At 48.5% G+C, this 16,746-nt stretch overlaps 1 protein-coding gene across 1 annotated transcript; it reads right to left on the reverse strand.

Annotated features, from left to right (window-relative positions):
* Window positions 1-1,005: 1,005 nt before the first annotated feature.
* Window positions 1,006-15,865, reverse strand: CCT7 (chaperonin containing TCP1 subunit 7). The gene is made up of 12 exons (XM_019712849.3): window positions 15,727-15,865; window positions 11,011-11,164; window positions 10,266-10,372; window positions 8,766-8,891; window positions 7,912-7,964; window positions 7,392-7,563; window positions 5,214-5,378; window positions 4,231-4,419; window positions 3,426-3,523; window positions 2,919-3,051; window positions 2,235-2,441; window positions 1,006-1,380 (listed from the first exon to the last, which is right to left on the reverse strand). Exons 1-12 carry the CDS (start codon window positions 15,730-15,732, stop codon window positions 1,159-1,161), a joined length of 1,632 nt encoding a protein of 543 aa, XP_019568408.1. The 5' UTR covers window positions 15,733-15,865; the 3' UTR covers window positions 1,006-1,158.
* Window positions 15,866-16,746: the final 881 nt, after the last annotated feature.

Below are 16,746 nucleotides of genomic sequence, written 5' to 3' on the forward strand. Positions count from 1 at the left end.
AACAGGTGTTTAGGCTTAAACTGTGTGTGGCTCTAGCATCAAATAAGCAGATGAACGTTTATCCCCACAACTCGAGCCAGCTGTTCTTCATCCTCCAGGTACAACAGCTGAGGCTCAGAAAAATTAGTTTGCCCAAAGACCAAGTGAGGTGGGATACCAGATTCCCACGTCTGGACCTGCCCACACCTCATTCCACTTTCGAGTCCACTTACCCAGGAGTGGTCCAACTCAGATTTTCCTTTTTCTAAAACCATTTCCCAGTTTAAAGCAGCAAAAGCTTCAATGCCTCAAGGTGACTTATTGACATTAACCCTAGCTTCCACAATGACTAATTACAGCAAGCTACAGGCCAGCTCTTGGGGCTAGTACAAACAAGGTGGTTAGACCCAGCTGATTTCCAGTTGGTCTGAGGGGGCCAACCCAAACTTGCACTGAACAGAAGAGAATGGAAGGAACCCCCAAGACTATCGGTGGTTGAACTGAGACCAGGTGGGTGCTCTTTTAGACACTTCCTCAATGGACTTCTAAGAAGTCATGGAGTTGAGAGGATGTGGCTTCTCTAAGATGGTCTTCCAAGAGCCCTCAACCTTGGATAAGGTTGGGACCAAAAAGACTAGGCTAAAAGATTATGAACATAGAGGGGACACACTAGGTCACGAAACACGTTTACTCAAGCCCACAAGCCCTGGGAGCAGTGTCTGGCTAGGCCAGGGCTGAGTAAGACGAATTCGGAAGAAAAGTCAGAGACTCCACACCTCCCAGCGACTTCTAGGACTATGAAAGCAGCCAAAGTGAAACTTCTGGACAGGGGCCTCAGGTGGAGCTAACTCCCTGCTGGCAGAGTGGCCCACATTCTGCTGTAAGGACTAGATCGCTGAAGACAGCCCAACAGGAGGGAAGACCATTTTCCCACCTTTTGGGTGAGTACACACAAAACGAAAATCTTGAGCTGTAATCAAAGCATTTATGAGTAAAACTCCTGACCCAAATAATTTGCAAAGCGAATTCTAAGTCTTAAGTTTTATTTAAATAACCTCCAGTGAGAACAGAGTGGGCCAATTACTATTCCTTCCTTGTAACACGGATGAACCAAGACAGGGCGAGTGAGCACCCCTGCAGCCAGCCTGCCAGCCACTCGTGTGAGGGGTGCGATGACTCTCAGTGGGGGCGGCCACGACCTCGGCCCCGGCCTGCAGCCGGGGGGGCATCCACTGTCGAGCGGGGGTTCTTGATGGTTTCGTCGACGGACACGATCAGGCACGCGGCCTCGGAGGCGGCCGTCAGGGCGTTGATCCGCACCATCGCTGGCTCCCACACGAAGCTCTCAAAGTTGTCAGCAATGTCCTCGTTGTTGACGTCCACCCCGTACCACATGCCCCCCTGAGGGAACAGGGAAACACAGAACTGCTTTCACATGTCTTCCCGCAGACCCTTCCTCCTTCCCTCCTTCCCCAAGACTCGGAATGTTAAGAATCCTGACTCTGAACGTCCTGGCACTTCCCTGAGGAAGATGGCATCTGCCTGTGGCATGGCAACAGGAAGCTGAAGTGTACCTCTTCCCACCCCTCCCCCTGCCAACCTTGGATGTGCTGATCACACGGGAGCTCTGGCCGCTTCGAGGCAAGGTGCAGTTTTGGGAGGACTGCATGTATCAAACCATGGTTCTCAGGAGAAACACTTTCCAATCCCTTCTCTCACCGTATCATCTCACTGTTTCCATTAATCCCCATTTTACACATGAGGAAACAGACACAGAGGGCAGTCACTTGCTCAAAGTCCTAACCTGTGTCAGAAGCAAGGTCAGTCACCGAGGGCTGCCCAGCACCTAACACCTCTAAACATGTATTTGCTCAACAGCAAATGAACAAATGACGTTCTCAGAGAGGTGACAACCTGCAGGTGGTAGGGCCACGGCTGGCCCAGGTGTCAGTGGGGCTCTGGGGTGCTCACCACACCCAGAAACTACTGCATGTGGTCAGGGTGCTGCCAGGCGGGGACCACAGGGTTCCATGGTTCCCCTCACCACACTGTGGCGTGGCCATACTCTTGGTAGAAGCACCGAAGGAACCCTGGGCCTCCAGTCCTGGCTTTGCTTCTGCCTTCAGAGGAGGCAGTTAGTTGGTACTGCGCTTAGTTCCAGCCCTGTCACCTGGGCTGAGCAGAGTTTGAACAAGCACAGCACACTCAGAATCCACACCATCCACCCAATCCCTGGACCCTGAGGAAAGACCTACCTGGGCATGCCGAGCCCGCAGCTTATTGAGGATGTTTGTGGCATCAAAGCCAGCATTGTCGCACAGCTGGCGTGGGATAATTTCCAGGGCCTTAGCATATGCCCCGATCAACAGCTGCTGTTTTCCTGGAATGGTCCTTGAATAATCCCGCAGGTACTTGGAGAGCTCCATCTCAATGGCCCCGCCACCAGCCACCACGGAATCGTTCTGCAGAGACCAGACCCACCTCTCAATACACGTGGCCCCCCTGATCCAAGCTCCAGCCCCAGAGGCGTTGGGCCACTCAGCCAGTAGGTCCCCCAGCCCAGAGAGTGGTTCCTCCTCCTTCCTTCCCCCATCTCCAGCCCCAGAAGGCCTCGACATGGCCCTCGTCTAGCACATCCCAACTTCAACCCAGTGAACCTTCTGGTTCCTGACTAGCTTAAAGGTCGCCTGTGGCTTGAGGACACTGGCACAATCCTGGATGGCTGGCTACCTCAGCTCCAGTCTGCTCACAAGAATAAGTCTTGGACCAAGCAAGAAGTAGCACGACCTATTTTGAGAGACTGAGGCTGTTTCTCTATGATTTGTGAGGCAAATCAAGGCCTGCATGCCACCCCGGGGAAGGAATCGTCGCACAAATCCGGGTCTCATCAACTCGGGAAGGAGAACGGGCCGTGCAGACAGGTAGCCACCGGCCAGTACCTTGATGGCCCGCCTCACAATCATGATGGCGTCGTGCAGGGACCGCTCTGTCTCCTCCATAAACTGCTCGGCGCCACCGCGGAGGATGATGGTGCAAGTCTTAGCTTTGGGGCAGCCGGTGAAGAAATTGTACCTACACCCGGGGTCAAATCACACGTGTGAAATCCTGCATGCTGCCACCCTGCTGTGTTCTGACCTCACCAACTCCTCCCAAAACTCAGCAGCTGCTCTTCTGTTCCTCACTAAGGTTCTCCAATCCCACCCTCAAAGACATCTTCCTGGGAAGGTCTGGGGCTGGACCACTGGGACGTAAAAGGTTGCAGACTTTAGACCCAACGCGGTCTTCTTCCAACCAAACACATTCTATCTGAGCTCTTTATGCCCCCAAAGGTGAGACCTCAAAAAAGAGTAGCACATGCTATAAACCACATCCAAAGGACGGCAGGCGGCCAGACCCAGGCAAGTCTCGTGAGCTCAGGCAAGATGCAGCCCGGGCCTGCGTCTCACCTCTCGCCTCCAATCTGGGTCTCCTCAAAGACCTGGCAGCAGCCCAGCACATCTGCTGTCAGAGCATTCACACTGGTCTGGATGGAGCCTCCGCAGGCCTGAGGAGCACAAGAAGGCAAGGTCATCTACCAGTGAGGGCTCACACTGCACCAGCAAGCGTCCTGCTGCCCGGGCTCAACCAACTGCCATGCTGGACTCTGCTACGAGGCCGAGCCCTCTGCAGTGGATACCCCACTCTTACCCTTGACCTCCAGCTGATGCTTACCCCATCCAAAAGGAGAAAACAAAACAGAACTAAGGGAAGACAGGGCTTAGTTAAAAGGAGACGGGGACCCTTTGCTTCACCCAGCACCCCTCCAGCAAACTAGGGTGCTTTAGGCCCAGCAACTGAAGTCAGGATCAGTGCTTTAGGTTGTAAGCGCCTTTGGTGAGACACTCAAGAAAAGAGGAAGGAAACTTGGCTGGAAACATCACTGCTTGAACTTATCCAGCTAATCACAGCGTTACTGTTAGGCTCCTCGCGACTGATTTCCTGAGCTGTTTTGGTTAGACTAGCTTTTTATCTGAGCACACACACACCGGGACTGGAGTGCTTCCGGGCAAAGACAGTTAAGACAGGCCTGGATTCACATGCCAGCCTGACCGTGCAGGCAGGAAGCCACCGGCCCAGCACCGTGAAGGGCTGTCTGACAACCACAATGGCGTCACGCAGGGACTGCTGTTTCTTCCGTAAACCACACGAAAGGTAAATAAAAAGCCCTGCAGGCCGCGCAGGGCCAGCAGCGGCCTTTGCAAGCTGGGTTACCATCATCGTCCTCTTCAGATCCTCCTCCGGCACTCGGCCAGCACAGAACATGTCCCTGTCGGCAAAATACTGGGTGGCCACATCCCCAATGGGGAGTTTGGACAAGATGACTTTGGCTCCAGAATGATGGATCTTCTCTAACTTGTCATAGAGAATGTTCCACTCAGCATCAACAATTGCCTGATAATCCTGAAGAGACCCAGAAAAGGCTGCTTTAGAGTGGAGGTGAGCATATACGGCAGGCTACGACATAGCTCCTAAGATAAAAGGTACTAATCTATTTGGGAATCAACGGTGGTAAACAGAATAGCCACTCCTCAGTCCAAGTAACCAAGGACCCTACAAGACAACTCAGGAATCACCTAAAACTTTCAAACACAAAAGCAGAAAGTAACCCCAGAGTGGGGAGCTACTCCAGAGCTGGCACTGCCAAGGTGTGAGAAATAAGTTTAGTCTGGGTGAGTTCTGGCCGCCTCTGAGGCACTGCACCCCCGGAGTTCCCAGTGACAAGACCTCTTCCCCTAAAGGCCATTCTCAGTTTGAGACACATTTCCCATGTGTATTTGCTGACACCTGGGTGTCACTGCTCTTTGCAGAGACAGCCTTGGTAAGATCCATGAAGGGAACACACCAGTCCCTTGCAGTCTAAAAGGGGAGGTGCCCACAGCTGCCCAAACCAGAGGAATCAAAATACTGGGCTCACTAGACAGCTCGAGCCCTTAGCCCCTTCTCTGGGGAGAGGAGAATACGTCAGCAGGTCTGCCCTATCCCAATTTCCTCAGGTCCAGGTCACTCAGAGAGACTATTCAGCAAGAAAAAAAAAGTGGGCTCAGTATTTAGATATCAATATTTAGGGGGACAGGAGGAAAAAGGGACCTACAGAAGCCTGAAAAGCAGAGCTGGACCCAAGACAGCCAAAAACCCCAAGGCTTTCGCCCAGAAAGCTGCACGTTTCCACACCACTGCCAGCTGCTGGGACCTACCTCCACCGTGTGGACTCTGATTTCAGCATTATCTTTCTCAGCTTTCAGTTCGAGCTCAACATTCAAAAGGGCAATCTTTGGATTATGGTACTTTTTGGGTTGCATTTCAAATCCAGCGTAAGAGAAAGTCTTCTTGAATGCAACGCCGGCTACCAGCTGGGACTCCTGTTCAAAAACACAAGCAGTTCAACAGTTCGGTGCCGGCGTGAAATCAAGCAGGTGGCATGTTTGACTTATACATGTCCTTGCCTGTGAACCTGAAAGAGTTAACCGTGCATCTGTTTCATTGTTTTAACAAAACCTTTGCCATTATCATAAAAGCTGGGAAAAACACACACCATATTTTGGTTGTCCCTTCAGTATAAGGAAAATCATTCAGCTTGCAGAGCCTACGCACAGTAAAAGTCTGTTTAGGGAAAGACGGGCCTCCAAAGCAGGTGCCAAGGGATAATGCTGTATTTACCTACAGCACCAGGAAACGAGCGAGGCATTTACAAATGACCCACAGGCTGTCTAATGCCTTCGCCTTCCCACTCCCAACCCCGTCTTCTACTGCACACACCTACACATCCCCTCCCCTACCTGCACTACGCGTATCCATACCCACTCACCCACCCACCTACCTATATACATATATATATTCTGGCATGTATGCTGCAGCCTAGATGCTTCCTCTTCCCAGGAGATGAAGCCAAAAGGTCAGAAGGGTCAGAAATACCCTGCACAGTTCCCAAGCTATCACTGTGGCTTCCCACATCTCAATCCTTCAAAACGTGAACTTCTATTGCTTGTTCCCTAACAGAGCTCCCTGTGGGTTGGATTTAACAGCAAGGAATAACAGAAGGCATGTTGCACCTGGGAATGACTTCAGCACTATCGGAGACTCAGGTGCAAATCTCAGATCGCTTCCTCACTAAATGACCAGGTCATTTCCCAGTCCATAAAATGGGGCATTCAGTTCAGTGTCCTGAATGTTCTCTGCCAGTGCTAACCTACAATCCTGACCTCTACTCCTGTAGCCTGTCAGTGAACAGATCATCAAATCCACAGCCTCTTAACGGGGGTGAGGCCTGAGCTGAATCAAGATGGCTGAGCAGAAATTAGTCAAACAGAAAAAAGGAACAAAGAAGTGTTTCCAAGAGGCGGCAGCAATGTGGTGGAATCAGGGAATGAAAACATGTGCAGTTGCTATAATATAAAGTAAAAAGCAGGGACCAGTTTAAGAGACTCTTACAGGCTCTGCTAAGGCCTGGTTCTTATCCTGTGCGAAATGCAGAACCCCAAAGGGCTTTACACAAGGGTAACAAATTGGGGAACTTCATCCTGCAACGGAAAGTAAAATGGATTGAGGGGATGCAAGAGTGGAGGAACAGTGACCACTGCCAGGACAACTGTCTTGGGAATAAGTGAAAGAGACAGATTAAAGAAATAAATTGGTAGGCAAAATGACAGGTTGTGGGAAGCTGAAAAGGTTTTCAAGGATGACCCTAGATTTCTGGTTTGAGTGACTGGGCAGCAGTGAGTTAAGAGCTACACATGCTGACATAGATCAAATTCTAAAATATGTAGTTAAATGGACAAACGTTGCAGAAAACTTTTGTTTCATAAGTTTATGTATTACAAGCTGGCATTCGTGTTTAAGAAAGCAATATTTACACGTGTTTATAGATGCGCAGATCATTCTGGAAGGAGACACACACAGACAGACTCAACTGTGGTCGAATGTGAGGCAGGAGTGGTTTAGGGGACATTTATTTTTTCCTTTAAGCCCTTTTATGCAGTTTGAACTATGTATCGTCTATTCAAGATAAATGAATAAAAGAAGGGAGAGCTTGGTCATATCACTTGAAGAAGAATGCACTGGAAAGTACTGCTGAGATTTATTCATTGAGAAGGTCATCGATAATTTATCAGAGCTAGCCCTGTCCCATCCCCCATCAACACTGAGATTCTGAAACTCAGCCAGTTGTCATCATTCTGCTGACAATATAGGCCCACAGGTTACATAATGTGTGTACAGTCACAGCCTACCGGGCAGGATGGGGAATACAGCCCAAGCCTGACTTCCAGCCCAACTTGCGTTCTCTCTACCCCTGTAATGTATGCTCTCCGACACCACGCTGTGTGAAAGGTCAATGAGAAAGCAGGAGCCTCCTGTGGAGGCCGCAGCAGGCTTACCTCTAGGGCTCCACCTTGCACCTTCTTGATTCCAATCATTTTGAGCTGCAGCAAATCGTCGAGCATTATCACCGCATCCACCACCATCTTGGCGAAGAAGGCTTTCTGCTGGGAGATCAGCTTGGAGCTCAGAGCAGTCATAGCACACTTCTCCAGCAGCCTCCTCTGCTCCCTGGGACACAACGGTGGAACCTGCATCAGGCCTTGAAAGCCTCTCTTGTCTGAATCTACTACAGTGTGGAAGTGCCTTCCATTCCGGCCTCTAAACTCAATCCCCACCAACTTCTTCTGTGTCTTTAGGGAAGATTATCAGTGACAGATGGTGACTGCAGTCAAAGACCTCATGTGTGACAGCTTTTAAACTACAGTCTATCAGCCTCTTTTGTGCTGAGTGGCCGGGGGCACAGCCAAGGGTCCAGCAAGAGCCAAACAGCCCCAGGCCCATACAGGGATCGCAACATGCTTTGCATCCAATTTGGCCACAGAGAGTCAAGGTTCTCACAAAGCCCATCGCACTTACACTTTATCTTCCTTCTTCACAGTCACAGCAATCTCTTTGATCTTGTTAACTGCCTGCCAAGAACAGAAGCTGAGTGAGTCCTGCTATAGACAAACGGGAGAAGTGCATCCCAGCCTCTCTTGCTAGACCCTAACCTGTGTATTCCCAAATCTTAAGCATTTTTACTCTACAACTGAAACAATATTTCTTACAGCTGCCCAGAAAAATGTAAATCTCTATAGTTTAGAAATGTAGGGTAGGTGTAGTTCGGAAGAACCTTCAGTGTGCTTTCAGGATTTAGCTCTGGATATGCAGGTAACACACTAAAACAAATGAGTGGAAACAAGCTACGAGAGTAAGTTAGGCCAAACCTCTGGCTTATGAAAAACATCTATGACAACTTCTAGCACTTTAAATATTAATTAGATATATTATATAATATGCTATACATGCATCTCACTTCTCATATACCTCATTTTAATGTCACCAGCCTAAAACTGAGATAGTAAAGGGAGAAACTAAGACATAGGGAGAAACTAAGACATAGAGGGAATGACTTGCCCCAAGTCACAGAATGAAAATCTAAGGTCAATAAGAGCCAGGTCTCAAGACGTGCAATGAAGTACTTGAGAAACAAAATAGCTCTCACTTACTGAGAGCCTATGACATGGCGACATCATAGTCTATCAGGAAACCTAAGGCTTGAAGAGATTCAGGTAATATAGCTGTCAAACAGCTACTGAATGGTAGGGAGCAGGATGCAGAAAACGCCCAAGGAACGCTTTCCCAGTCTTTCCACACCCCAGGGAAGGTGTCATCCTAAGAGAAATACGAAGGTGCCCAGGCCCAGGCGAAGTTAGCCAGCACTCCCATACCAACTGGGTGGCCGTGCGGAAAGCTCGGATGATGATCTGTGGGTGCAAACCTTCCTCCACATAGGGTTTCACCTGCTTCAGAAACTCTGCAGCCAGCAGGGTCACTGAGGTAGTGCCATCACCGACCTGGAAGAGGATGACAGGAAATTCATGTTTTCTCATGTTCAGGGATAAAGCCCCCAAACTCCATTTTTAGGCAATCTACCCATTTAAACTGATGACTGTTTAAATGGCTGTGAAGCTTCTTTCTGGAAGCATAGGTGTTTATAACAAGCTGAAAGAAGGTGCTGGTAGTTAGGTACCCATGCCACCAAATGGTCCGGAGCTACAAAATTAATTCCCCAGACCAGGACCATTCTCCAAAGAGGACTGATGTGGACAATCAAATTTCCTTGGGATATGAAATCATATATGCAAATTAACTGAGAACTTACTCATCACATACAGGCACTATAATGAATCAGGCATCCCAGTCATGCTTATAATACAAGGCTTACACGTCCCAAATAAGCATGGTAGCAAGAAGCATGAGATAAATGCTCCTTAAGGAGCACAAAGCACTACAGCAGTTTACAAAAAAGATAATTTCCAGCCAAGTCCCACTGAAACAAACCTCCCGGGACCAGACAAAGTCCTTTATATGTTAAATGCTATTTGGAATAAGCAGATTGCAAGTCTGCCAATCTTTCTTACATAGCAATTTTCTATGATGGCATCTACACTCTATTTTTAATGAGGGAGAAAAAGAGTAAGAGCTTGTAAGGAAACTGGCCAATCTCCGATTTGGAATAATTTTATTTGCAACTTACTTATGTCCATCGTGTAATATAGAGACTTCTCAAGGGGGAAAAGGGTTAAAGGGTTTAAGCTGCCAAATTCCTGGACAGAAAGGTATTACTCACTTGTTGAAGACATCAAAAGGTCAAATGCTTTTAATGTCTTCTCACTTTTATTTTATATAAACCATACTGTTGTATAGGCTACTGGGTCCAAATAAACCTTTTCATACAACTTCAGGACATATCTGTAATACTCTAAAATATAAACCTGTTGCTCTCAACATTTATTATCAAGATTCCAGTGTAAGAAATGATTTTTTAAAAGGCAGCCTGGTTAATGCCACTGAATTGTACACATTAAAATGGTGAATTTTGTTATGTATATTTTACTACCATAAAAAGGGGGGGAGGGTCTGGAAACCTTAGTTTCCAGCCCCATTTTATAAGCTGACTAACAGATGAGAGGTTAAATTATTTACCTAGCAACTCAAATGCATGACCACACCCAGGCCTGGTCCTCGGATCTCAGCTACATGCAGTGGAACAGTATGAATTTTAAAAGATTATAAGCTCTAGCTAAGTATTTTTACAAGCATGCATTACTCTTGAAACTGTAATTGTAGATGTAAAATCAAAAACTGTCAAAGAGAAGCAAGCCAAGGAGCTAGTAGTAGGCATGTGTTTCAACCTCTGTTTAAACACATCTGCTTGACTTTCCTACCTCAGCATCTTGGGATTTGGCAATGTCCACTAAAGTCTTTGCTGCAGGGTGGACAACGTCAAGGAGTTTCAGAATCGTGGCCCCATCATTAGAAATTGTGGCTTTGCCTTGAAAGGAACAAACACAAAGTAAAAACTGAAAGACCGTTTCTTAAATTCTGTCTTCTAGTTGGCCTTGGAGCCCATGGGCCCTGTATTGGGGTGGGGCAGAAGGGATCACGGCGGGAACACGCCGGTCTTTTTAGTTAGTTCTGTGCACAAAGGGCCATCTAAAATCACAAGCTTCCAAAGGCCATGAGCTCCTGATTTTCTCTGAACAGTATTTAGCACACCTCACTGGATGTGAAAATGTTTTTGAAATGAAAACGAGCAATCATTTAGATATTTGTAACAGTTAATACCCCAGTATCTCACATGTCAATCAATACACTAAAACAGAAAAGGGAACTTGTTTGTTTTGGCAACACGATACAATGGGAGGGACCCCAGGCAACTCCCGATAGTTCTATTTCATGTCTCTAGGCTGCATCTGGCTACAAGGTAATAGTCGCCTAAGCCCAGATTCTCCCAGATAGTCCCGCAGGGCTCAGCATTCAGGATCATGTGTGAAACGGAACTGCTTCATGTGGGCAATCACTCAGAGATCGAGAAGCAGCTGGATTTCTGATGCCAACCTCTGCCAGTTCCAAACACTCCCCAGAAGCCTCCTGTCCTGTATACTGGCAGGAGGAACCCTGCAGACTCACCTCGGCCATCCACAATGAGCTTGTCCATGCCACGGGGGCCCAGGGTGGTTCTTACAGCCTCGGCAATCACCTGGCAGGCACTGATGTTACTTACAAGCTGGGGGATGCCTTGGGAGCTATCAGTCCCCTCTTTCAACAGGATAACTGGTGTGGGCTAGAAAAGAAAAAGCAATTGACTGCTTTTAATCATCATTTATTACTATTATATTCAAGGAGGGAAGGGTGAGGAAAAATACTCCCAGCTCCCCCATAACAGAAATATCTGGTGGCCTTTTCAAACCATTCCCCCACTGTCCACCACATTCATTCCTTAAACAGACTCTACCTCCAGAGATATTGCCAAGACCACAGCATACCTGGCAGGTGTGTTAGAAAATGGTTTGAGAAGCAATGATTTTGTTTAAAAGAACCAATCAAATAGTAATGTGGTCTCTGGTGCCCAGGTGAATGAGCACAGCCGTTTCAACTTCTGCCCCCATTCCCAGGGTTGAGGAATTAGGTCGTGGCACAGGAGGAAGCAGCAGGGTATGCTCAGCATTCACCCTCCAGCAAAACCTCCAGTTATCTGCGTTACAGCTTAATCCTAGAGACAAGCGTGGAAGAGATGCACAACACGAGGTGTCCATAGCTGCCGGCGCTGTCCTGGAGGCCCAGGCAGGCAGCTTTACCGACGATGTGTAGCAGGAATGTCAGGAAGCAGTCAGGCACAGAGACAAGTAGCACTGCTGTCCTGCCTCACAGAATGACAACACATCTCATTCATACAGCAACCTTTCTGTTTCTCTTGCCGGGACTCATCTCCAATCAGACACACCAAAGAAGTTCTTCTCCTATTTTGCAACGGCCCCCAGAATAGTCACTATCCCTAAAGAGGCTTAATTGGCAGAGCTGCTTTAGAAACTCTGGAAGACAGGGATACTTGCTTATTTTAAAGGGACTGCTTAGATACCTTTGCAGACAGTAATTCCTCGGCTTAGCAAACCAGACTTCTTTGTCCCTGCGTTCAAACTTGTGCTTCAGGGAGGAGCTCATGAACCAGACCCAGTCTCCCCAGAGCCTATGGCTAGTCGTCTGTGTATGAAACAACACAGTAAGGGTACACACTGTTTCAAAGCTTTGGGTATATGTGTGCTATTAGGCTATGATTTAAAATTTATTTCTTACTGTGAAGTACAAGATACAGTTCGAAAGCTACTGCCCACGTCCACCCTTAGGGGTACTTCAGGTGTCTGAGAAGGGAAGGCCCAGGAAAGCACAGGGCTGTCTCACCCTAACAACAAGGACTCAGGACTTCACACACAACAGTCTAGCAACCTGGGAGGAAGACGCCATCATAAGAACTGGGCAATTCCTTTACAAGTTCAAGTCCTTTGGCCAGAGCAGCTGGAGGGTAGTGAATAAGTGGAAGGTTGGAATAAGGATGAAGAGGCAGGAACCACACCACATACTCACTTGTAGATTGTGTTAAGGAGTTTGGATTTTACTCCTACAAAGAAGATAAGCCCTGGAAAGATTTGCAGCAGAAGAATGGCATAGTCTAATTTACATTAAAAAAAGAAAACAAAAACCAAAAAACTAGAAAATACGTAAGAATGAGCAAAATACAATGTGTAAATGCATAACAAGGGGCTGAAAAGACGCCCAACAAACTCTAATAAGTAAGAGTGGTAGTAAATAGGGTTTTGGTAATTTGTGTTGTGTATTTTGTTTCGTTTCAACTTTTTTCTAATGAGCATACCATACATTGCTTTTTTAAAAAAAATTTCCTATTAGATAGCCCACTAAACCCAGGGCCAGGCAGGAACTGGAGGGAAAAGTGCTTCCTTTTCATGGTAGTGCCCCAAGATTGGTAGCAAGAAATGGCTTCCCTATACTCTCAGCATTCTTTTGGGCCCCTCATATACCTTCTGTAAGGAACGATGCGTTCCCCCCCCAAAAGCCCCACCTTCTTCCAGTCCAGCTAAATCATTTCCCATGGCAGCCCCACGTCTTCTCTTCCATGCTTGTCCCAGGTGGTCTCAACTTTACATCAACAACCTACTTGAGTCCCAATCCCTTCCTAGCGCCTTCAACGCGTTCTTCTACGCCTCCACCAGGCTAACTTACCCAACACTTTTGTAGACCTTTCCTCACCTCCACCTCCAAATTGTACCCCTATCTACTAGAGCCACCCTGCCACTTCTACCAACATTACTTCTTACCACCAGGCCAGCAATTCTTCAGAGACTCAATTTTTCCAGGAAGTTTTCTCAACTGCAGCTAACAGGCATCTGAACAGGGGATCCCATAACCCTCTGTTCGCTTCCTCTTGCGCACAGCTTTTCTATTTGCCATCCTTTCTTAAAGCATGAGCTTCCCAAAGGTAAGGACTATACTAACCTCAATTTGTAGAGTGCCTCAATTAGGCCACACATGAAGCAATCAATATTCAGCAGCTTTTGGTGCCAGAAAATCAACTGTTAAATATACATACTCGAAAGTGCTTAAAATAGCGATGAAGTAAGATAGCACTGGCTCCTCGACTTTGGAAAAGCATTGGCAGTGTGGTGACGCTACATTCACGGAGAATTCTTAAGTACAAAACAAGAAGGGCATGGAAGCAGCTGACCATATTGTCCCCAAGCTCTCTATGCTTTACAGATCCTAGAGAAATGGCAGGCTGGGTAGAGATCCTATGGAGAGGGAAAGGTAGCAGAGCTAGACTGAGCCAAGCCAGGTCATGCAGGATGGGTCCTCTGCTACCAGCTCCCCAGGGGTGGACACTGCTATGGAAAGCCCAGCTTCTGTCCCTAAGTTACTTTTGATCACACTCATTTTTATTTGAGTAGCGAAACAAAAACAGAATCCAATAATCTGTCAAGGGTATCATAGAAGGCTTGGGAATTTCGGCTTCATGGTCTTCCTGTTCACCCTCCTTAAAAAATTTTATGAAGCATTATAAACCACAGTGTTCTTCTATAAAACCGCAATAGGTATTTATATGCCAAGGCCTATAGCGCTCACGACAAAAGGCAAGGGCATACATTGTGCACATGCTGTACTCAAGTCACAGGACTGAGGATTTGGGGGACCCTTTTACCTCTCTTCCAGTTACAGAAGGCTTCTAGAGTATCAGGGACCCATTTGATGACAGCAAGGAGGATTCTTGGTAACAGGAGTTTCAGAAGGATATAAACAACCAATACAGCAGGGAAACAGAGCAGGGAAAAACCCAAGTGTGGTGGTCGGGAGCCCCTTGGTGAAGGAGTTTTATCACCAGACAGAACTTTGGTTCTGATCCAGTTCTGTGAATGCAACCAACTCATGGTAGCCCTGGTAGAGGATGGATTACAGGGAGGGCAAGAAGCAAGCAACCACTTACCGAGCAAAATAGCTAACATTTGCTGAGTGCTTACTTTATATGTATTAGTTCATTTAATCCCCACTAACAGACTGAAGACCAGAATTTTATTAACAGGCTCAAAATCACACACCTAGTAAGTGGCAGTTATAAGCCTCGGCATTCAGCATGGCCCCAGAGCCTTTACTCTCAACTGTTCTGTACTATGCCGCCTCTGCACAAAAGATGCAGATCTCTTCAGGAATATATAATGCTGAAGATGGACTGAAAAAGGGCCGCCCTGGAAGTATGAAGGGCAGAGGGTGTACAGATCAATGCCAGGTTCCTTCTGTCTTGGGTACAAGCTGGATTCATAGGGCATTTGGTAGCAGAATGAACACCTCATAGGTGTCAGTTTGGCATCTAACAGGACGAAAAAGCTGCAGGAAGCAGGAAAAACAAACAAACGAGAACTAAGTCGGACTGATAGGTCAAAATGAATGAGTGAACGGCCAAGTGCACAGAAAGCAATACCTCAGTCAGGGTTTTGCCTCAAACGTCTCCTGAAACAACAATTGGCCCTGTTCAACAGCAACTCAAGAGATAGAGGCTTGGGACCCATGGAAGGTACCTGCAGCTATGAGATGGAGGAAAGGGAAGCCGTGTGTGGAAGGGGGAAGGGCTACAGGGAGCATCCAGAATTCATCAACTCCCCTAATCTAAGAAAATGAGACCCCGAGTTTGGTGGCCTGGAGTGGGAGCCTGGGTGTCCCCACCTCTGACCCACTATCGCCATCTGCCCTGCCCATTCTCCTGGCTGAGGAGCTGCGCCCCAGCTGGGCATGGTACATTCAGTAAGCACGAAACGGGTTTACTTAATGAATGAACGAGCGAGTGAATGAATTAAAGTATGCAGCAACGGGAGGGTTGGGGTACAGCCAGACCCCATGGTTGACACCTTGCGCTCTACCCATTCTAGGAAGCACCCGTCTTTACACCCACATTTCCCAGGGCAGCCAGGACTTCCAAGCCTGGCCGCCGATCGCATATGCACGCTCAATCCGCACTAATTTACCACAAGTCATGATTGTGGGGGGCTCCAAAAAGCGGGTGTCCGACGCGGGTACGCGGCACCGAAGCACCCTGGGATTTGTAGTCCCCAGCCGACCCGACCAGAGCCTCCCCTCGAATCCCACATAGCCCTAGCCAAAGGCTCCTGTTCCGTGCCCGCGCCGAGCCAGGCCGCAGCGGGCCGTAGCCGCCAACAACTGGGGACCGGGGCGAGGACAGAATCTAAGTAGGCAGGAGAGAGCCCTAAGGGGGAGGTCCCGGCCAGGAGGCGTCAGCCACCGGCCAGAAGGTAGTGGATGGCGACGGATACACAAGATGCCACTCACCATCATTTTGGAAGCTTATTCAGTGGTCCGCTACTCCTCTCCGCTCCGCGTCCGGACCTCCCAGCAACCCCACAATGCCTCGCGCCAGAGAAGTCCCCAGAAGGCACGCTGAGCCGTTGGACACGGAGAGGAAAGGGACGGGCTACTTCCGCCACTCTATGGTTTGCTACCACAGAGTGGTGTGGCTAGAAGGGCCAGAGGCGGAGCCTCGGAAGGCGCTCTGGCGAGAATCATCGGATATCGAAGATTCGCCAATTTCCGGTCGTGCTATGCTGAGCATGTAGGATCGTAGCTCGCCCGTGACACTTACCAGTACTAATTTCAGGCCCCCCTCTCCACGACCCCGGGCGCCATACCAAGGAATGCAATAAACGCAAACTTTTATTGAACGCTGTGGTGTAAGCTTATGCTAAGTAAGCTCTTAACGCGAGTGATCTCATTTAATGCTCACAAGCCTATCGCGTTGGTACTGTTATCATGTCCGTTTTACAGATGAGGGAAGTGAGGCTGAGCAGTTAGGAAAAGTGGCCAAAGTCACTAAGTGGTAGAGAAGCTGGCGTGAGCACCTGGTCCCAATCAATGCCTGCTTTCTGGCTCTGCACTGGCCAGAGACTCCTCGAGGGTGGGGTGCATCTGGCCGCGTCTCCAGCGCCTACCACTGTAAGCGCGCAGGCGCCAGTGGGATTTGGCAATGGACAAGCCAGGAGGGAGTCGCTGAAGATCACACCTGGGCGCTAGACGAATACCTTCTCAAGGAGGGGATGGGGAGGAGAAAAGAGCCGCTGGGCGAAGGCAAATCATTGTGCGAGTCGGCCGCGGGGAGAATCCCGCCGAGACCGCAAGAGCTGACGGCTAGTACTTTCGGCGGCTGAAGCGAGTCCTGCGAAGAACGCACCCCAGTTCCAGGTCCTCCCCCATCAGCCCTCCCACCACCGCCCCCTGGTGGGAGGTCCTGAAGAGTCGAATCCAAACTGAGAAATGCTGGGGCGGGGCTGGGAGGCAGTTGCTGTTGAGAGTTTA

The sequence above is a fragment of the Rhinolophus sinicus genome, chromosome 2 (assembly GCF_057876585.1).
Source record: "Rhinolophus sinicus isolate RSI-liver-muscle chromosome 2, RSI-T2T, whole genome shotgun sequence".
In the NCBI taxonomy this organism is placed as follows: domain Eukaryota; kingdom Metazoa; phylum Chordata; class Mammalia; order Chiroptera; family Rhinolophidae; genus Rhinolophus; species Rhinolophus sinicus.